We start from the raw sequence: 19,081 nt of genomic DNA, 5'->3' as shown, positions 1-19,081 counted from the left end.
ACTTGCTTTTTGGGAGTTAGAGTCAGCTGATGTTTATATCTACAAATCACTCAGTAGAGCAATCATAATTTCTTAGCAAATATTGATATATAACAATCTACCAATGATTCTTTGTCAGTTCCTGATGAAGTGCTTTGCTCTGGCCTAGACATGTGGTGTAAGATAAATATAAACATTAAAAGACCAGGTCCCTGGGGTACCTGGGTGGCTCAGTCAGTTAAGTGCCTGGCTTTTTATTTCGGCTCAGGTCTTGATCTCAGGGTCATAAGATTGCGCCCTGCATTGGGCTCCATGATGGGTGCAGAGCTTGCTTAAGATCCACTCTCTCTCTCTCTCTCTCCTTCTGACCTTCCTCCTCAGCTCTCACTTGTGTGTGCTCTCACTCCCTTAAAAACAAAAACAAAAACAAAAACAAAAACAAAAACAGGTCCCTGTTCCCAGTAAGCATTAAAATTTAAACAAGAGACAAGATCTACAAAGTTGAAAAAATATAGACATAATGATGTAAAGAGTGGTACAGTCATGCTTACAACAGCTTTCAAAGATAGGAGAAACTATTTTGACTAAATTATCTGGAAAACACTTGAGAAGAGTCTGCCTAGACAAAAAGAATAAGAAAATGTTTTCTAGGATGGAAGATAGGAACAGGTTTTTGCAGAATATGTGAAAGAAAGACACTACAGAGGCTGGTTTTGAAATAGAGGATACAAATGAGAGGATCTTGGGATATACTACATGAGGTATATTTTGGGACATACTACTTGAAGTAGCTTCAGAAGCATTTTATTCCAAGGATTAGCACTGAAGGCAAGTTATATGCAATAGCAAACACCAGAAAAAAAAAAGAAAATAATAAGTTCAGGTGATGGAAATCACCATCTTCAAAAGTTTTATTTAGTCAAGACCTAGTCTTAGAAACTAATTTAGTCAAGACCTATTCTTAAAAACTAGTACTAAAAAAGCTTGCAAGTTGTCACTCTCATCCTTACAATAAGAATAACAGTTGAAGAAAATTAAAAATAACAATTCTTAAATCCATCAAAGAGTGGATATCACAGGGCAAACTCCTGCCCACAAAGTTTGAGACAGGCCAATACTGAGAATCATGTTATATTGGGAGCAGAAACCAAGGAGCAGGAGCCAGTACAGATAGAAACAAACTATAACTAATAAGTCAGTGTAAGGCCAGTACACACTAACCTGAGAGTTTAAAAACTCCATTAGATACAATCTTTGGGGGGTACTCCACATTTTCAGGAGGTTTGATTCTAGGAGCCCTACCAGGGTCTTAGGGTGAAGATCACAGAAAAGCTTCCCTATGCTCTGTCAGGGGAATTTTAAAAAGCAACTATCTTGAAATAATCCCAAAGCACTCCCTTCTTCTTTAGTAAAGACCTGCACTGAAAGGAAAGTCTTTTATCAGAGCCTAAACTACTTGGATTTTACCAAACCCAACCTTCCTGAGGGAAAGGAAATACAATACCCAACTCCAGCCCCCTCAAACTTTCCTGTATCACTTAAAAAGAGAAAGAAGGCTGAGAAGCAGTTGTGAAGGTCATAGTTCAGAGGCACAGGCTCACTAAAAGACTGAGACTTTATCATAGGATTACAGAATGCTTACCACCACATCAATCAGGCTCCTGTATGATAACAAGGGCTTTCAGTTGAAAGAACTGCAAAGCTCAAACCCTATTTAAGAAGCAGTCTTGGGCGCCTGGGTGGTTCAGTTGGTTGAGCAACTGCCTTTGGCTCAGGTCATGATCCTGGAGTCCCAGGATCTAGTCCCACATCAAGCTCCCTGCTCGGCAGGGAGTCTGCTTCTCCTCCTTATCTCCCTACTCTCATGCTCTCTCTCTCTCAAATAAATAAATAAAATCTTTAAAAAAAAAAGAAGCAGTCTCTAGGAAAACACAAAGAAAACAGTGGAGACATAAATGAGTACATTATAGGATGTTTTAGCCTCTTACACCTACAACTATAGCAAACACTAAACCCAGCCTAATAACATAAACATAATATCTCACACTAAAAACATTTACCTCAGTTCCTCTTACCTGATACATAATATGTGGTTTTCAAAAACAACAAAAAGCTACCAAAAAAAAAGTTGAAAAGTGAAAAAAAGAAAAAAGCCCAACACTGCCCCCCCACCAAAAAAACCCAAAGAAACAAAAACCCAAAGAACACAGTCTGAAGGGACAGAGCACACATCAGAACCATATTCAGATATGGCAGATATTTTGGAATGATCAAACTGGGAATGCAAAATAACTATGTCTAATAAGTTAAGGAATCCAATGGGAAAAATGAACAATATATATCAGCAGATAGGTAATGTAAACAGAGAGATGGAAACTCTAAGAAAGAATCAAAAGAAAATGCTAGAAATAAAAACACAGTAACAGTAATAGAAATAGAGATGCTTTTCATGGGCTCATCAGTAGACTGGACAGAGGTATAAAAAAGTTGGTGATCTTGAAGATATATTGATAGAAATCTCTTAAACTAAAATGTAAAGAGGAAAAGTTCTGAAAAATGGAATAAAATATGAAATTCCCAAAGAATAATTACAAAAAGAGCAAGATACATGTAATTCAAATACCAAAATGAGAAGAAAGGAATAATTAGAAATATATAAAGTATTAGAGTTGAGAATTTTCCAAAGTTAATGAAAGACTCCAAACCACAGATTACAGGAAGCTCAGAGAATACTAAGAATGAATACTAAAAATGGACACCTTGATATATCATATTCTTACTGCAAGGAATCAAAACAAAGAGAAAATTTTGAAATGATCCAGAGGAAATAAAAGTACCTATACAAGAACAAGAATAAGAAAGATATCAGATTTATCTTTAGAAACCATGCAAGCAAGTAGAGTGAAATATTAAAAGTGTTGAAAAAAAAAAAACACCGACCTAAAATTCTGTATCTATCTAAATTATTCATCAAATGTGAAGAAGAAATAGAGTTTCTCAGACAAATAAAAACTGAGGGAACTTTTGCCAGTAAACCTGTCTTGCAAGCAGTGTTAAAAGTTCTTCAGAAAGGGGCGCCTGGTGGCTCAGTGGGCTAAAGCCTCTGCCTTTGGCTCAGGTCATGATCTCAGGGTCCTGGGATCAAGCCCTGAATCAGGCTCTCTGCTCAGCAGGGAGCCTGCTTCCTCTTCTCTCTGCCTACTTGTAATCTCTCTCTGTGTCAAATAAAAGTTCTTCAGAAAAACTGAAAATGATATAGGTCAGAAATTTGGATCTATATAATGAAAGAAGTATTAAAGAAGAAATAAATGAAGATAAAGTATTTTATTTCTTCTATTCATGATTTATCTAACATGTCACAGTTTGCTTAGAACAATAATAACTGTTATAGGAAAAACAAGTTCTAAGGATCTATTATATAGCATGGTGGGGACTATACTTAATAATATGGTATTGCATATGTGAAAGTAGCTGAGAGTAGATCTTAGACTTTCTTACCACATTAAAAAAAAGAGTTAATTATGTTAACTGTGTGAGCTGATGGATGTGTTAATTTTCTTGATCTGGTAATCATTCTACAAGATATATGTATATCATATCATCACTTGTACACTTTAAACAACACAATTATATTTGTGAATAATTTTTAACAAAGTTAAAATGTGAAAAACAATACCATTGATATATTTGGTGATCATAGTTTATGGATAAGTGAAATTAATGACAGTTACAAGGTACTTGCACTACATGTGAATAAGTATAGTATTATTTATAAGTGAATTTATATTAGTTGTATATTGCAAACTGTAGGCCTACCACTAAAATTTTTTAAGAGTACAGCTGATATGCTAAGAGAGAAGAGAAAATAAAAGCCCATAAAATGCTCAATTAAAACCAGAGCAGACACAAAAAGAAAATTAAGAAAATAATGCCATCCATTGGCAACAAAAATAATAAAGTACTTAGGAATAAACTTAACCAAAGAGGTGAATGAATGTGTATAGTGAAAATTATAAAATGTTGATGAAAGAAATTAAAGAAAGCACAGATAAATGGAAAGACATCCTGTGTTCATATACTGGAAGAATTAATATTGCTAAAATGTATAAACAATCCAGAGTGATCTATAGATTCAGTTGTAACCTTTATCAAAATCCTAATGGCATTCTTTTATAGAAATAGTAAAAGTACCTTAAGATATACAGAACCATGAAAGACCCCAAATAGCTAAAACAATCTTGAACAGTAAGAACAAAGCTGGAGGGATCACACTTCCTTATTTCAAATTATATCATAAAGCTACAGTTACCAAAACAGTATGATTTAGTATAAAAATAGATATACAGACAAAACCGTATAGAGCACCGAGAAATAAATCCACAACCTATAGTCAACAGATCTTCAGAAATCATGTCAAAGATACACAGTGGGGAAAGGATGGTCTCTCCAGTAAGTAGTATTGAAAAAACTTCATATCTACATATAGAAGAATAAAACTGGACCCTTATCTCATATTGTATACAAAAATCAATCCAAAAAGGATTAAATACAAACATAAAATCTGAAACCATAAAACCACTAGAAGAAAACATAGGGAAAATTTTCTGACATTGATCTAGGCAATGATTTTTTAAATATATGATACCAAAAGCATGGGCAAGAAAAGCAAAAGAAACAAAAAAGAATCATAAATGCACCAAACTAAAAAGCTAAAATACCATATGGTCTCACTTACATGTGGAATCTAAATAAAGAAGAAAAACCCACAAGCTCGTAGATACAAACACCAAATTGGTGGAGAGGCACGGGATTGAAGTGTGGGCAAAATGAGTGAAGGGAATTAAAAGATACAAATTTCCAATTACAAAATACATAAGTGATGGGGATGAATTGTACAGCACTACAACCATAGTTATCAGTACTGCATTATACATTTGAAAGTTGTCAGTAGCATAAATCTTAAAATTGCTCATTATAAGAAAAAATCTGTAACTATGTGTGGTGACAAATGTATCTAGACTTCTTGTGGTGATCATTTTGCAATATATACAAATATAAAATCATTATGTTGTACATCTGAAACTAATTTAATGTATGTCAATCATATTTCTATCAAAAAAGAGAGTGGAAGGGGCGCCTGAGTGGCTCAGTTAGTTAAGCATCTAACTCTTGATTTCAGCTTAGGTCATGATCTTATGGTTGTGAGATCGAGCCCCATGTTGGGCTATGCACTGCGTGTGGAGCCTGCTTAAAAATCTCTATCCCTCCCTTCTTTCCCCTCCTGGCCTCCCCCCATCTGCCACTCTTTCTCTGGAAGAAAAAAGAAAAATAAAGAAAAAAAAAGAGAGGAAAGGTAACTTAAGGAATAGGAGAAAATATTTGCAAACTATGTATCTGATAAGGGGTTAAAATCCAAGACATATAAGGAACTCTTAGAACTCAATATAAAAACAAAACAAAACAAATAACCTTATTAAAAGTGGGCAAAGGACCTGAATAAATATTTCTCCAAAGAAGACCTATAAATGGGCAATGGGTATATAGAAAGTTGCTCAAATTCACTATCGTCATGGAAATGCAAATCAAAATCACAATGAGATATCATCCTCCACCTATTAGAATGGCTATTATCAGAAAGACAAAAGGTAAAAATTGTTAACCAGGATATGGATAAAAGGGAAACCTGTATACTGTCTGTTGCTGTGGACAACAATCCAGATATTCCTCAAAAAATAAAAATAGATTTACCATATGACCCAGCAATTCCACTTCTGGGTATATATGCAAAGGAAAATCTCAGATATTTTCACTCTCATGTTCATTGAAGCATTATATAATAGCCAAGATATGGAAATAACCTGTGTCCATCAATGGAATAATGGTTTAAAAAATGTTGTTTACATATACAATAAAATATTATTCTGTCTTAAAAAATAAGGAAACCTTGCCATTTGCAACAACATAAGGGAGCCTGAAGAATATTATGCAAAGTGAAATAAGTCATAAAATGAAATATACTATAAGATATGATATCACTTATATGTGGAATCTCAAAATGCCAAACTCATAGCAACAGAATAAATGATGGTTTTCAGGAGCTGGAGGAAGAAATAGGTAAATGCTGGTAATTCAGTTATATAAGGAATAAATTCTAGAGACCTAATGTACAGCATGATTACTATAGTTAGTAATAAATGTACTGTATACTTGAGATGTGCTGGGAGAGTAAATCTCAAGTGCTTTCACCATAAACACACAAAAAATTGTAACTATTTATGGTGGTAGATAAGTTAATTAGCTTGATTATGGTTTGGCTTGATTCACAATGTATACATATACCAAAACATTATGTTGTATAAATTAAATACACACAATTTTTATATTTATACCTCAACAAAGCCAGAAATTTTTTTAAAATCTGGCATGAAATAAAGTGAAGAGATTTGATTCTTCCAAAATAAAATAAAATACATAAAATAAAATAAAGTATCTAATCCCAATTACTTTTCATCCTAAATCATCCCTTAAACCAAATTGAACCCTCTTGTGATGTCTGGGTATCTTGCACTGTCTCTGGGTTGTTATTATTATGAGTATGAGTAATCATTGCCAAGGAATGATGATTGAGAATATCAAGAATAGGAGTATGTTTTTAAAACAAATTCTTTCGTTAATGTCATTTTTAAAGTACCTGTTAAAGCCTTATTAGCGACCAGGATCAAATCCATAGTCTGACAAAATCAGATTTATTGAATGAATGCATTAAGGATGGGACACTTCAAAGTAACTGTGGGTCATTCCTCAAATGAAGGCAGGAAGAAAGCATCTTTTGTAATGTTTGGATTTCCACTGAAAGATTCCGAGTAGAGTCTAGGGAAGCCCTGATAAACTCTGGATGGGTTGGGATCTTTAAGGGTGGATTGAGAGAAGATAGGATTGACTAGGTGGTGAAAACTGTCTTGAGGCAAGGATTGCTTAGCAATAGGGTATTTGCAGTAATATATGAAAATAGCAAAGTAGGTCTGAGACATCACCAGTAAGAAAGCAGTAGTCACTCAAAGGAGGTGGGAGTTGTTATGGCATTTACAGTTTCTGCATGACCTTGGGAGAAACAGTGTTTCTGTTAACTTTGCAGCTGGCTTTATCAGTCTGCTCTTGATTGATAGCAGGGCTGCTTATTCTCAGTCCAGACTGATTTTCACTCTTTGAGTCCCAGGCAAGTTTTGACTCTACATCCTAAATGTGGAGTACAACAAGCCATTCTGGGCAACTGAGGATTACTAATAGTTATGTTTTGATGAATTTAGTCTAGTTTCACTGGAACTGTGAGCAAAATGCCCCAGGACAGCTCTTGCCAGTCTCTAAACCTATTTTTTTAATTCTATAAAATAAACTGATACTATTTATCTCAGATGGCTATCATGAAAATCCCAATGTAATTAAGGATGCCAAAATGCTTTTGCACTTTAGTGTGGAGTTAAAAAGCATGAAGAGGATTTATTATTATTATCATTATTATTTGATAATTATAGATACTTGTCCAAAGTAGTTTATTTTATATTTGATATTGGACGTCTGGAGTCTGCGCAGTAAAAAAAAGAGACACAAGTATGTGTTAGGTAGGCTTTAAGTATAAGCATAGGTCAAGGCTAAGATTCACTATGGAACTAAAATGTGAAGAGTAGAGTCATCCTTCAGATAACTGGCAATTAAGACTTAGGTAAAACTATGCTGCTTATAAAGCTTACTTTTCCACTGAAGCCCACTCATGACTTACAAAATCTACATTCACATATAGGTCATAAGATATGAAACTTATTTAAATCAAAGGAAAATTGATGGATCAGTGTTCCTTCTTCCAATGAGATGAGCTGAGAATGGAGGAAAGAAGAGATGATGTGTGTGTGTGTGTGTGTGTGTGTGTGTGTGTGTGTGTGTGTGTCTGTGTGTATTAGCTCAATCTGAGGATGGCCAGAGTAGATGGGGTGTTTCAAGGCACTGAAAAATTATGGTGGAAAGTTGCCAAAACAGAGCATATCATTTGCCTTGGGCTGCCTAGGACTTCAGTAGTTTATACTTGGGGGACAAACTACATACTCACAGCTCTGTATTTTTTAATTGATTAGTTATTGAAAGGTTACTTGGAGTCTTTAATATAGGCTCACTTTATTTCAAGAATAAAATCTTTTCATACCTGTACCACATTCCCTTCTTTGTTAAGAGCATTTTACTTATTCAAGGAAAGCATGTTAAGGTAAAGAGATGGAAACAGAAGGCTAGAAAGTGGTGGAAGTAAGACTGAAACCAAAGTACATACACAACTTGTATGGACAATTCCTTCAGGAATTGAAAGTAAATAAAATGATTTGCATTTTATGAAGCTTGTTTGCAAAACCTCAAGATAAATTGAATATGTTTTTCAGCTCAAGAATTATCAACATTTGGTAAACATTTTGTGGTATTGCCTAAGGGGGGAAAAACATCAGATGTTAATAGAAAGATTTTAAAGTGACATTTATAATAAAAAATTACTCTCCAGTCAGGCAAAGCAATTGCATTGAAATTCATGCAGTCTCCTTTTACGATCAGATGCAATTAATAATCTTTCAGGCAAGCTTAGAAACTATTTTTATTGTTGCTGTTTAATGGGATGAGTTCAATTTCTCTGACATTTTTTATTAGCAATGTGGAATACATACCTCACTAGCAAATTATTATTATTTTTTTAATTCTCAAGACTCTGGTAATATTAATTAAAAGGAAGTTCTGTAAAGACATGGAACTGGATTGCCCTTTTGAGAATCCTCACACCCAATGACTACTACTCCATTTCATGAACTCTCTTATGCCACTTTGCAAACTTTTCCCATTAACCTTTAACAGAGGGATAGAAATTAGGATGTCCTTCCCAAATGATGATTTCCAGTGGGTCTCTTCCCAATGATTATTTGACTTCTCTGAATAGACATGGTAGAGCCTACAGAGAGCAGCTTGTTGTATTGACTTTTAACTGGTAGGGAAAAGAAAAAAAATAAACCTAAACTTGCACAATTGCAGCTTATGCAACTACACATACCAATTTCCTTTAATATGCCTACACATGACATCTTCTGGGGTCATTGGAAAATCTGGGATGCAGTTGTATGGGATAGGGTGGCAGTTGTGAATGAATACTACATTTGGATTCAGATTTCCTTCAGGTTCAGTCTCTTGGTAACATCAGAGAACTGGGCGGGGGTGGGGGGGGGGGCTATGCTGATATCTGCTAAAGGGCGATAAAGGAGAATTGGTATGCTCAGAGTGGAGTCTGAGTGCTTTGACAATAGGTTGCAAGTCAGGAGATGGAAGAAGCCACTGTGGTCAAAGTACTGGGGGTGAGGGGGAGTAACCCAGAGAGCAAACAAATGATAATTCCAAAACCCTCCTCAGGATTTGATCAAATATTCTACTCAAGCAAGCTGCAGGGGGACTGCTTTGTACAGAAATTGCATTTACTGTAGTCTGAGTGGCATAATTTCATTAAGCCTTTGGTAAATCTCCAAGCTTTTTCCCTGGGTAGGTTCTCCCCTCCCCCGAAGTTCTCCATTCTTCAGGGGCAATAGTAAGAGGAAAAAAGTTGCAACATGTATTTCTAAGATCAAGCCACTGCCCAGGAAACTGAGAACATAAGCAGTGTGGCCCATCCTCCTGCCAGATACAGTGCATCTGTGGCAGGTTCTCCACAAGTCACCTGCTTGGGAGCAATTTATTTACCTCTCCACTTCTTAGATCTATGCCGCGGTGCACTTCCTGACATGCATGCACAACATAAGATCCACTATTCAATTAAAATATGAAGCAAATGCAATACCCTGAGGGAGAGCCATGCATCCAGAAGGAAATTTTCTTTCCAGAAATGCTTTCCAGAGGAATCCTCAACTTAACATCTTCAGCATTCTACCATAAGAACTGTTCTCTTTAGGGAAAATGTGTGGGCTATGAAAGAATGCAGATCTTCTCTTGGTTGAACTAGTGATATGATTAGCATTTTTTAAAATGAAACTACCAGATTTGTTCCAATCTGCCATGCTGTGTAAAAATCCTATATATTTTCTTTTGAAGACATTGGCTTTGAAGGTTAGAAGACAGAATCTAGTAACTACTATGTTAGCATAAATGGCTATATCCTGAAGGAATTCCTGCACCCACACAATCTCTCAAATAGATCAAGATCATATAATTAATATTACAAAATGGCTGACTATGTGTTTATCTTGGCTAGGAATCCCTGCCTCTTTGTTTATACTTCTCTGAGGATATCTCTAGTTAACTAGAAGGGTTTTTATAAAATTTTCTAAACAAGTTCCATGTTACTTTCCTCCACTGCAAATATAGGTATGTATCTTTTTCTGTGGGGAGGGTTGGGGAGAATGGAGAAAGAGGATGTAACAAAATCAAATCAACAATGACATTTTGCAAGTCCTGAAATGTTGACTTTCTATGGTACTAAATGTTGGTTCATTTGTACCTAATAAAGTAGTTTAGACTACTGAACAGTTTCATATATGTATGGTTTGTCTCTCACCATTCTAACCATTTGCTGCTAGAGACTGGCTGTAGTGCCTGGCTTTTCTTTTATAAAATGGTATAACCACTTTGGAATATAGTTTGGCAGATTCTTAAAAAGTTAAATAATCCTAGAGGGAAAAAAAAAACAGTAGGAAAAAGTTAATGAAATTTGAATAAAATATGGACTTCAGTTAATGATAACATATCAGTTTTGGTTCACTAATTGTAATAAATGTACCATAGTAACTTAAGGTATTAATAAGAGTGAAATAGGTCAAGCAGAGAAAGTCACTTATCATATGGTTTCACTTACTTTTGGAGCATAAGGAATAACACAGAGGACATTAGTAGAAGGAAAGCAAAAGTGAATGGGGGAAATCAGAGGGGGAAACCAACCATGAGAGACTGTGGACTCTGAGAAACAAACTGGGGGTTTTAGAGGGGAGGGGCATGGGGGGATAGGTGAACCTGGTGGTGGGTATGAAGGAGGGCACTTACTGCATGGAACACTGAGTATGGTGCATAAACAATGAATCTGGGAAAACTGAAGAAAAATAACAGGGAAAACTAAGTATGGGGTATGTAGGAACTCTCTATACTATCTGCTGTGGATTCAATAATTGTAGCTCTTCCCCAAACAAATATTCATATATTGAAATTTTAACTTTCAGTGTGATGGCATTGAAAGGTGGGGCTTTTGGGGAGGTGATTAGTTCATGAGAGAGGAGCCCTAATGAATGGGATTAGTGCCCTTACAAAAGAAACTCTGGAGAGCTTTCTCACCTTTTCCATCATGTGAGGACATGTGAAGGTATAGCAAGAAGATGACCATCTATGAATGAGGAAGTAGGCCCGCATCAAGCACTAAATCTGCTGGCACCTTGGTCTTGGAATTTCCAGTCTCAAGGACCATAAGAAATAAATATTTGTTGTTTAAGCCACTTAGTCTGTGGAATTTTTGTTATAACAGCCCAAGCAAACCAAGACCTTATCTTCACAATTTTTCTGTAAATCTAAAGTTATTCTAAAAATTATTTTTAAAAAAGAGCTAAACAATGAACTAATAAAGTTAAATCTACACTTACTATAATTCAGTCACTCCAAGTCTTGGTATTTACTCAAGAAGGAAATATATGGGCATGCAAAGATGCATAATTGAATGTTCATAGCAGCTTTATCTGGAATAGTGCCTAAACTGCAAACAACCCAAATAGCCTTCGACAAGTGACCAGACTGTTTATATCCATATAATGGAATACTACTCAGCAATAAAAAGAATGAGCTATTGCTACATTTAACAAGATGGATGAATCTCAAAATAATTGTGTTAACTGAAATAATCCAGACTATAAAAAGCACATACTGCATTATTATATTTATATACAATTTTAGGGAATGCAAACATTTATAGAGACAGATCAGTGTTGTGGAAGTAGGGCAGGAGGGAGGGATTACAAAAGAGAAACTTGTGGGCAACTTCTATGTACATTATTTTGATTATAGTGATAGTTTCATAGGTGTATACACATATCAACCCTTACAGATTGTATGCTTTAAATTTTGTGCTGTTTACTGTATGTCAATTATATCCCCATTAAATCTGTTTATTTAGAATAGTCCAGTCATACACAAAAGAGATAATTATCTTAGGTTCATGTGACTACTACCCTTTATCATTAAACATAGTTCTGAGCTTTTTGGTAGTGGAAATTTTGCTGTGTACCTACCACTTGTCCTTTGGGGATCAGTTTCTTTTTTGAAAAAATGAAGAGTAATCCATAAAGTCTTTTATAGGAAAATACATTGAGAATAATCCTAAATATGTATCTTCTAAAATAATTTAAAAGAAACTCAGTTGCATAATTTCATAAATCTTAAAACTTGAATTATATTTGCTAATAAACTGTTAGAAATTATGAAACATAAACTTTAAATGTGACTACATCAAAAACTAATGATGTACCATATGGTGACCAATGTAACATAATAAAAAAATTTAAAAATTAAAAAAAAACTTTAAATGGGAATTAAGAGCCAAGAATTATTTATAAATAGTATATTGTTTATTTTTCTGAACATCTGTTTTGAGCCAGGCAATTGACTGGAAGTTTTTTTGAATGGTTTAAGATATAATTTACATACCATGTAATTCATCCACTTAAAATGTCCAATTCACTTTACAATTTTTAGTGTATTCTCAGATATGTGCAACAATGGCTTCAGTCAGTTTTGTAACATTTTTATCACTTCAAAATGAAGATTCAGACTATTTAATGGATACAGGATTTTGGGGTGATGAAAATTTTCTGGAATTACAGAGGTTGTGGTTGCACAACATTGTGAATGAACTAAATGTCACTAAATTTTACACTTAAAAACAGTGCATTTATGTTATATTATTTCCACCTCACCCCCCACAAAAATCACCCGTAAACTTTAAGTATTTACCCATATTTCTCCATCCCTACAGCCCTAAGCAACCACTAATCTATGTTCTGGCTTTATAGATTTGCCTATTCTAGACATTTCATATAAATGAAAGCATATAATATGTAGGGTATTTTCCCCCTACCGGCTTCATTCACTGAGTATGTTTTCAAGGTTCATCCATGTTGTAGTGTATATCAGTACTTTATTCACTCTTTTTTATGACTGAATATTTCATTGTATGAATATACCACATTTTATTTATCCATTCATCAGTTGATAGACATTTAGGTTATTTCTACATTTTGTCTATTATTAATAATGCTGCAATGAACACTTGTGTACAAGTTTTTGTGTGCATGTATGTTTTGATTTTTCTTGGTTATATACCTAGGAGAATTGCTGATAACTATACACTTAATGATTTGAGGAACTGTCAGACTCTTATCCAAAGTGGCTCCACCATTTTACGCTCCTACCAGCAGCGTTTGAGTATTTCAATTTCTCCACATTCAAGCCTACACTAGTTATAATCTTTCTGATTATAACCAGCCTAGTGAGTATAAAGAGTTATCATAGAGTTATGATTTGCATTTCCCCAATGACAAATGACTAATTCAAGTACCTTTCATGTACTTTTTCCTAGAAATGAGCTCATATAGTCAATATTTTGCATAGGCTCTCAGACAGTTCATGGATCCTCAAAATTATGATCTTCTGAGTTGGAGTTACTGGGTGGACACGTGAAGAGAAACTGTCACAGTAGTTAGAATAAATTATATTTAATCATAGAAAATAATATAAAGTAAACTTGTTTCTTTTGCACTGCTATGCATTTAATTAGTTGCACTGAAATATTGGATTGGATTTCACTACAAGATTCTTAATGGGGGGTGGAAGGAGAAGGGTCCTAACTCTTATTGGAATGAAAAATGTACACTATATATCACCACATCTGAAATCAAAAGGCAACCCCATAGTCTGAGTGAGGAAAATAATAGTAGGAATTTCGTACTCACAGTCTAAGGTAGGAAAAATGACCTATTCTTTATTTGTAAAATTACATTGTATTAAGTAGGATGAGAAAACCAATAGAATAGATGTCTATGTACCAGGGAGGTATCTGTAACAAGAGAGTGAAAAGATGTTGGGTGATTCTAATTTGAAAGTCACTTTCAGGATGAACACTGGGAAAAATAAACACTATTCAGCAAGAGTCAGCAGTTATTTTGGCAAGTAGTAGCTTACTACTGTCACTATAGCTTTACACCTATGACATATGGAAGCTGTCTGTTCTAGGGAGTAAATAAGCATTTGCCCAGTGGTCTGAGGAGTCCCCTAAAAAGTACAGATATTTGTTCTGGCTGGATGGAGTAACAGTGGCCTAAGCTTTGGAAACTCAAAGGAATTTGCTTAAGCAGGTTTGAGGGGGTCATTACAATCCATGGTATAGTTTTAGAACCTCAGAATACTTCCTTATAAGGAGCTTACACATTTGCATTTCTTAGGGAAGTCAGCCTCACTATTTCCACCAGATCAGCTTTTAGAAAATGGGATGATTTGGAGTTGCAATTAAAATCCCAGGCAGAAGCTCTTCTAGGATGTTGCGTTTCTTAACTCCAAAGAGAGCAAAGAAAAATAACCAATTCAAGTTCTGTACCTTATTTCACCTTCTCTAATGTGACCTGCTAGTTCTTCAATAAACTTCTCCCCTTTCATCCAGTAGATCATTGGTCCGGACTCTCCACTGAATCCAAAGAATGCTTTGCAAGGGATGTTCAGAGGTTTACCTGAGGATGACAGAGAAAAGGAACTGAATAAATGGCTCCTGGTTATCACTGGGAGACAGAAAAAGACTATTTAACATCCAAATGAAAGCTCAGAAGTGACTAATTTTCAACTCTTCTTCCAATCGTCTTATCACTGAATATAAGAAAAAAAATTAGTCACAAGAGCTTCTGGGAAATTTAAGAATTAAGATGTTATTAAAATGAAAAATTAAAGAAAAATAATCAGTTTTAAGAACTGCTTATTTTTACTACCTCCCTTCTAGGAACTAACAGGAAGAAATCAAATGGAAAGAATTCTCCTTTCTTTTTCTTTTCTTTTTTTAAGATTTTACTTATTTATTTGACCTAGAGAGACACAGCAAGAGAGGGAACACAAGCAGGGGGAGTGGGAGAGGGAGAAGCAGGCTTCCCATTGAGCAAGGAGCCCAATGTGGGACTCGATTCCAGGACCCTGGGATCATGACCTGAGCCGAAGGGAGCTGCTTAACGACTGAGCCACCAAAGCGCCCCTTTATTTTTCTTTTTTGAGACTATTAATTACTGATTACTTGGACTTTCCTTTGAAGTTAACATTAATCAAAGCAATGTTAATTTTTCTTGGTGAGAAAATAATAGACTATCCACTATTATTAAGATTGGATTGGGAAAATTTGTTTATTCTGATTGTTGTTCTAAGAAAAATTGAATAATGCAAATCAAAGAAATACTTTTTAACTGAAAATATTTATAGGGTGTCTGGGTGACTCAGTCCGTTGAGCGTCTGCCTTCAGGTCAATTCATGATACCAGAATCCTGGAATGGAGTCCCGTGTGGGGCTCCTTGCTCAGCAGGGAGCCTGCTTCTCCCTTTGCCTTTGGGTTCCTCTGCTTGTGCCCTGTCTCTCTTTCTCTGACAAATAAATAAAATTTTTAAAAAATATTTATAAAAAGTTACATGCAGGGAAAACAGTCTAAACATGCCTTTTATATTCTTGGGGTTATTTATAGTATTTAAACAATTCTAGGCAATACTGCAGCATTTTTTATTCTTCATCTTTGTGATTATAGCTAAAAACTTTGTTTTAATTAAAAATTTTATCATCAAATATATAAGACATTATTTTTTGCGGACATTGATTTTATTTTCTTCTTGCAAAGTAGATTAATAAGAAAAGAATAGTGTAAAGAACACAGTCTAGACAATTCTGACAAAGGAATTCTCAATTCATAAGTCATAATGTAGCCTATCTTTTTCTCTATAATGTGCATTTTTTGCCCTCATTGAAGCGCCAGATAAAGAAATTTAAATCATATTTTTCCTTGTAAAGTACATGATTTGTTCCCATAATCACTCTGAGCTGTAGAAAAATTTTCCGTTCTATTTTAAGTTGATCTAAAACTTCTATTGCCTAAGAACAATTACTTTCTGGGACCACTTTCTATTTAATTACCATAACTAGCTAATGGCTTTCTTTGAGGACCATTTCATGAAGAAGCAATTTTAATGGGAGTTAGGTTCTACATTAAGACAAAGTAGAAATTCAAAGAACCTCACAACAAGCTGGATGATAGGCTGGGCTTAACCATAATAAGTGAATTGTATATTGATCTTTCTATAGTGAAAATTTATATCTCAGCAAAATAAATGCTGTGGACCTTTAGGGTCATTCAATTATGTCAAAACCTTTGGTGTCAGTAGTCTGTCATATATATCTAACACAAATCTGACACATCTAACACAAATCTGAAACAAGGTTATTCATTGTTGCTATGAACATATGCTCTGTGATATAAGCTTATTTAAATGAAATGCAATAAAATGAAAGGTAGTCTACTGGGAATGTGCACAGGAGATTTGGATCCTGGTTTTGGTTCTATCATGAAAAGCAGATTATCTGGCACCAGGCAGATTACCTAATGTTTTATAAACTAAATTTTTTTTTTTTCTAAAATTTTATTTGACAGAGAAGAAGAGACATCTAGAGAGGGAATACAAGTGGGGAGTGGGAGAGGGAGAAGCAGGCTTCCCGCTGAGCCAGGAGCCCGATGCGGGGCTTGATCCCAGGACCCTGGATCATGACCTGAGCTAAAGGCAGATGCTTAACAACTGAGCCACTCAGGCGCCCCTATAAACTAAATTTTATACATGTAATTAGGATGGTAATATTTGGGAAGCTCAGATAAAACAGTGTTTACAAAAGTATTTGGTGAATTCAAAAGTCCTATCCAAAACACACACACACACACTCACACCCCCCCCACACACACACCGCCACCACCAACAACCACCACAAAAAAAGCAACAACAACAAAACAAACCCACAAAAATCCCATCCAAATCTAGCATGGTGGTGTTTTCCTTATGAAGCTTGGTCTTCAAGAAGCTAAATGTGAAGCATAGTCTGATGTGGATGGTGGGATAGATAAGTATTAATTTTGGCTCTGCCAATTTCATGTCCTTTTTACATTTATGCACTTCTATGTGGTAACAGCCTTCTCTTATCCATGCTATAGAAATATCTCCTGGATTCTAAAGTAGGTGTGATTTATCCAAGCAGATGCTTTGTTCTCTAAACTTGAAAATAGGGTCTTTTCTGTGTCTTACTGCTCATTTCCATGAAATTGAAGGTATTACTGGACATCAAATCATATGACAGAAAATCCAGAGACTGTGACAAAAAACTATAAATAATCCCATTTGCTAAAACTACCAGTATATACATTTAAACACATAAATTCTGGTTGTTATTCTTTTAGGCTATGTTGAAAAATATATCAAATAAAAAACCTTGTAGCAATTCCTAGCATGTGGGTGCTAAGGTCGGGTTTGATTTTAATGAAGAAAGACAATGATAGTAATGTTCAAAAAGGGACTTCCTTAAGGTGGTCTATCAAAAATGACAGACTCTGGGGGAGGAGTCAAGATGGCAGAGAAGTAGCAGGCTGAGATGACATCATGCAGCAGGAGATCAGCTAGATAGTTTATCAAACCATTCTGAACACCTACAAATCCAACAGGAGATGGAAGAGAAGAAGAGCAGCAATTCTAGAAACAGAAAATCTACCACTTTCTGAAAGGTAGGACCAGCAGAGGAGTGACTCCAAAGAGACAGGAAGATAGACCACGGGGGGTGGGGCTGGTTTCCGGCAAGTGGTGGAGCAGCAGAGCACAAAATCAGAACTTTTAAAAGTCTGCTCCACTGAGGGACATCTCTCCAGAGGCTAAGCTGGGGTGACACCCACGTGGGGACAGTGTGGTCTCAGGTCCTGTGGGGTCACAGAAGGATTGGGGGTGTCTAAGTGTCACAGGGCTTGCAGGTATTAGAGGGGGAAGCCAGCTACAGAGATGGAGCCGAGGGGTGAGCTCTCAACTTGGAGATCCCTTAAATTATGATCCGTGGCACAGACAACTGCACTTTGAGAAGGGACCCCACAAGATCAGGGGAGATGCCCCTGGAAGAGTGCAGGGATCTGCTGGGTTTGGAGACTCCAGGTGGGGCTGTGTGCCAAAGACAGAGATGTTTGGTCACAGGCTGGGTGGGCTCAGAGTGTAGCTGGAGACCAGGGAGACGGGAGTGATTGAGTGCTTTTCTCTGAGGCTGCACTGAGGAATGGGGCCCTGAGTTCTTGGCTCCTCCTGGCCAGAGATTTGGAGGCTGCCATTTTCATTCCCGTCCTCTGGAACTCTACAGAGTGCATTCAGGGAACAAAAGCTCCTGAAAGTGAACCTGAGCGGATTCTTAGCCCACCCCTGGTAAGGGTGGTGCAATTCCACCTTGGGCAAAGACACTTGAGAATAACTACAACAGGCCCTTTCCCCAGAAGATCAGCAAGAAATCCAGCCAAGACCAAGTTCACGTACCAAGGAGAACAGCAGAATTCCAGTGGAGGAGAAAGCAAAGCATGGAATTCATGGCTTTCTCCCCATGATTCTTTAGACTTGCAAAGTTATTTTATTTTATTTTATTTTTTTCTTATGCTAATTTTTTTAAACTTTTACTCTTCCCTCTTTTAACATTTTTAATGTAGAAGACCAACTGACAGAGAATAAAGAAGCTGAGAAAAAGAGAGACAAACAACTACTGGTCCATGAGGGGAGAATATGAGAGGTAAGTGATACCATGAGATGAAACAACATTAGAATAATTGGGATTCCAGAAGAAGAAGAAAGAGAGAGGGGAGCAGAAGGTATATTGGAGAGAATTATTGTAGAGAATTTCTCTAATATGGCAAAGGGAACAAGCATCAAAATATAGGAGGCACAGAGAACCCCCCTCAAAATCAATAAGCATAGTCCACAACCCATCATCTAATAGTAAAACCTACAAGTCTTAGTAACAAAGAGAAAACCCTGAAAGC

At 35.9% G+C, this 19,081-nt stretch overlaps 1 protein-coding gene across 7 annotated transcripts in view; it reads right to left on the bottom strand.

Moving 5' to 3' along the window:
* IL1RAPL2 (interleukin 1 receptor accessory protein like 2) overlaps positions 1 to 19,081 on the bottom strand; it is a 1,272,933-nt gene that overhangs the window by 33,130 nt on the left and 1,220,722 nt on the right. For all 7 annotated transcript variants that reach the window (XM_032330924.1, XM_032330929.1, XM_032330930.1 and 4 more), the window contains one exon: positions 14,615 to 14,744. In XM_032330924.1, the coding sequence (XP_032186815.1) occupies positions 14,615 to 14,744 (130 nt within the window). The remainder of the gene's footprint in view (positions 1 to 14,614; positions 14,745 to 19,081) is intronic.

The sequence above is a fragment of the Mustela erminea genome, chromosome X, assembly GCF_009829155.1.
Source record: "Mustela erminea isolate mMusErm1 chromosome X, mMusErm1.Pri, whole genome shotgun sequence".
Taxonomy (NCBI): Eukaryota; Metazoa; Chordata; class Mammalia; order Carnivora; family Mustelidae; genus Mustela; species Mustela erminea.
This window is presented reverse-complemented; position numbering and strand designations above follow the sequence as displayed.